General features: G+C 34.8%; 1 protein-coding gene across 1 annotated transcript in view; it reads right to left on the bottom strand.

Moving 5' to 3' along the window:
- The window catches only part of LOC107695959 (histone deacetylase 4-like), a 171,885-nt gene that overhangs the window by 74,697 nt on the left and 93,964 nt on the right, over window positions 1-3,224 (bottom strand). The window contains exon 10 of the mRNA XM_016496081.1: window positions 1,527-1,720. Within this exon, the coding sequence (XP_016351567.1) occupies window positions 1,527-1,720 (194 nt within the window). The remainder of the gene's footprint in view (window positions 1-1,526; window positions 1,721-3,224) is intronic.

The following is a 3,224-nucleotide window of genomic DNA, read 5'->3' as shown; positions in this document are numbered from 1 at the left end:
CTTGGTTACCAACATTCTTCAAAATATCTTCTTTTGTGTTCAACAGCTGAAAGAAATTCATACAGGTTTGGAACAAGTGACAGAATTATGACCCATTTTGACCCATATGATTCATTTTGCAGATTTTTTCCAAGATACATTGTATAAAAAGCACAAAGTAAGTCCACAGATATGTAGAAAACCACATGCACTGATTCACATGTGTCATCCCATATCTCCCCTGTGAACTTTAAAAACACAGGAATGGAGTCATATCTAAACAGCGTAAATGCTTGGGAAGCATTAAATTCCTCTGACATCTGCTGAGCAGAGGCAGTATTCCCGTAAGCCCAGAGTGTAGCGCTGAGGTGATCCACACCCAGTGAGCTCATTCTGACATGTTTGTGTGCAGGCATGGATTAACCCCATAACTAATCTATAATGCACAATTGTGGTGGTAAGTGGGGGGAGAGCACAGGCATTAGAAACAAACCAAAGACCCTGTAGGATAATGGCCCAACACTAGTAATCTCCATAGACCTCACCACACACTCCATGAGCAAACACGAGGAGGAATAAATGGGGCGGTTATGGAGCACAGCAAGTATTTTTGTCATTCATTTTCTCCATAGGGATTTAAAAAAAAAAAAAGTTTATGGAAAAAATGTATATGAAAATACACAATAGAATGCCAGGTTTAATTTAGTTTATGAAAGAATGAACTACTCATCACTGAATAAAACAAACAAAAAAAGTAAATAAAAATAAAAAAATACCAAAAAATTAATACTATTCTTTTAAAATTTCTATTCATCAAATCAACTTCACAACAGTTTTTAACATTATTATTATTATATATATTAATAATAATAATGATAGAAAACTAAATCAGCATGTTGATCAGCAGTGATTTCTGCAGGATCATGTGACACCGAAGACTGGAGTAATGATGCTGAAAATTCAGATTTAGCATCACAAGAATAAATTACATCTTAAAATATAATCACATAGAAAACAGTTATTTTAAATTGTAATAATATTTCACAATATTATTGGTTTTACTGTATTTTGTATCAAATAAATGCAGCCTTGGTGAGAATAAGAGACTTCTTTCAAAAAATCTTACCGACCCTTTTGAACTGTATATATTTTATGAATTAAATATACAATTTTTAATTAAACATTTAAAAAACTTTTTTTTTGCAAAGAAAACAATGTGAAGGGAAAAAACGGTCAAGAAAATGTTATTTCTAAAACTTAAAAAATATATAAATACATGAAATTAAAATTGATCAGTCTTTTGAGATGGTACCAGCAGACAAATTTGTTTCTGTCGAACCCCGTTTAATTGTGATTCTATCCAAAGATTCAGTCTGGGTCTGCTCATGACTGCAGTCCCACGCGCACACACACACACACACGCACACACACACACACACACACACGCGCAAACAAGCAGAGAGTTTCCGGTCTGACCATATAAGGACCACACATCCTGTTGGTTGCCATGGTGATTAAGGGAGCTAAAGACAGACAGAGTGCTGTACCTTGCTGATGTGAAGCTGCTGCTGTTGGAACTGTTGCTTGTGTTTTTCCAGAAACTGCTGGTGCTGCTGTTGAACCACCAGCTGCTGCAGTGCCTGGGCGTTCTGGGGCAGGGGGGCCGACTGTGTGCGTCCAAGGGGCCGATGTTGCCGGAGCTTGTGGATGGGATGCGACTGCAGGGACACGCCCCCCAGGCCTGGGGACACAACACATGGGCTTTGGGTTACACAGAAGATTCTAGTTAGCACTCAGCCCTGAGCTAATTAACACCTCGCCTGCTTTGGCTCTCGGGGGTGTTAAGTTTCCTGGACACACGGCTGAAGACAGCATGCCCACGGATCGCTCATGAAGCATCCAACGCACAATGAACATAAAACTGACAAGATCCTTCTCAAAATGAATGGAATAGAGCACTGATCTTGAGATTCGTTTTTAAAAAGTTTAACCATTAGAAAAAAATGGAGAAAAAAAATCATATATACAGTCAAACCAAAATTTATTCAGACACCTTCAATATTTCACACATTATCACAGTTTATTCGCTATAATTTACTAAACCCCTAAGTGAAAATTTCCAAATTGGGGCCAATTAGCCATTTTCTCTACCCGGTGTCATGTGACTCATTAGTGTTACAAGGTCTCAGGTGTGAATGGGGAGCAGGTGTGTTAAATTTGGTGTTATCTCTCTCACTCTCTCATACTGGTCACTGGAAGTTCAACATGGCACCTCATGGCAAAGAACTCTCTGAGGATCTGAAAAAAAGAATTGTTGCTCTACATAAAGCTGGTGTAGGCTATAAGAAGATTGCCAAGACCCTGAAACTGAGCTGCAGTTGAATATAAAATTCAATTTTATAGAGAAATCAGTATTGGTATCATTGATATTGGCCTTCAGTCATAAAAAATATGCCATTAAACAATATTAAAAATATATACTGTCTTTATGTTGTTTGTACATTAATTTGAATATTGAATGTGAAATTATTGCAATATAAAAGTATATTATAAAATGTTAAATTAATGTTAGGTGGGATTAATCACGATTAATTTCAGAAATATGCGTGTCAGATCCGCGTCACGTTCAGCAGCGGCAGCTCTTAAAGAAATAACAGCCAAAACAGCCTAATAACCAGCTGCTGTGTTGTCTATTAATCAAAGGAAAAAAAAGAGGAAAAAATAACTTTAAGGATTCATCTATATTTAATTTAGAATTTAGTGTTTGATAACTTCAATATCAATACTGTCTTTATGTTGTTTGTACATTAATTTGAAGATTGAATGTGAAATTATTGCAATATAAAAGTATATTTAAAAACTTTAATTTAGGTGGGATTAATTGCAATTAATTTGAGAAAAATGTGCGATTAATTAGTTAATTTTTTTAATCGATTGACAGCACTAATATATATATATATATTCAATATAAAATATAGATAACAATACATAATACATTATAATATATAATAGTTTTATATAATTACATAAAATAAAATTCTACAAAATTAGTAAAACATGTATACAAAAATATGTTAATATATACTAGTGCTGGGCGGTATGACCAAAAATTTATATCACGGTCTTTTTCAAAATTATACCCGTTTCACGGTACATGACGGTATTTTTTTTTTCATGCATGACCGGGTGTTAACCATATTTTCTACTGATTGAGAGAGGAAATACTGCAGTATATTGACTTAGAA

The sequence above is a fragment of the Sinocyclocheilus anshuiensis genome, unplaced genomic scaffold (assembly GCF_001515605.1).
Source record: "Sinocyclocheilus anshuiensis isolate Anshui unplaced genomic scaffold, SAMN03320099.WGS_v1.1 scaffold698, whole genome shotgun sequence".
Classification (NCBI taxonomy): Eukaryota; Metazoa; Chordata; class Actinopteri; order Cypriniformes; family Cyprinidae; genus Sinocyclocheilus; species Sinocyclocheilus anshuiensis.
Note: the sequence above shows the minus strand (reverse complement) of the source record. Positions and strands in the feature narration are given on the sequence as shown.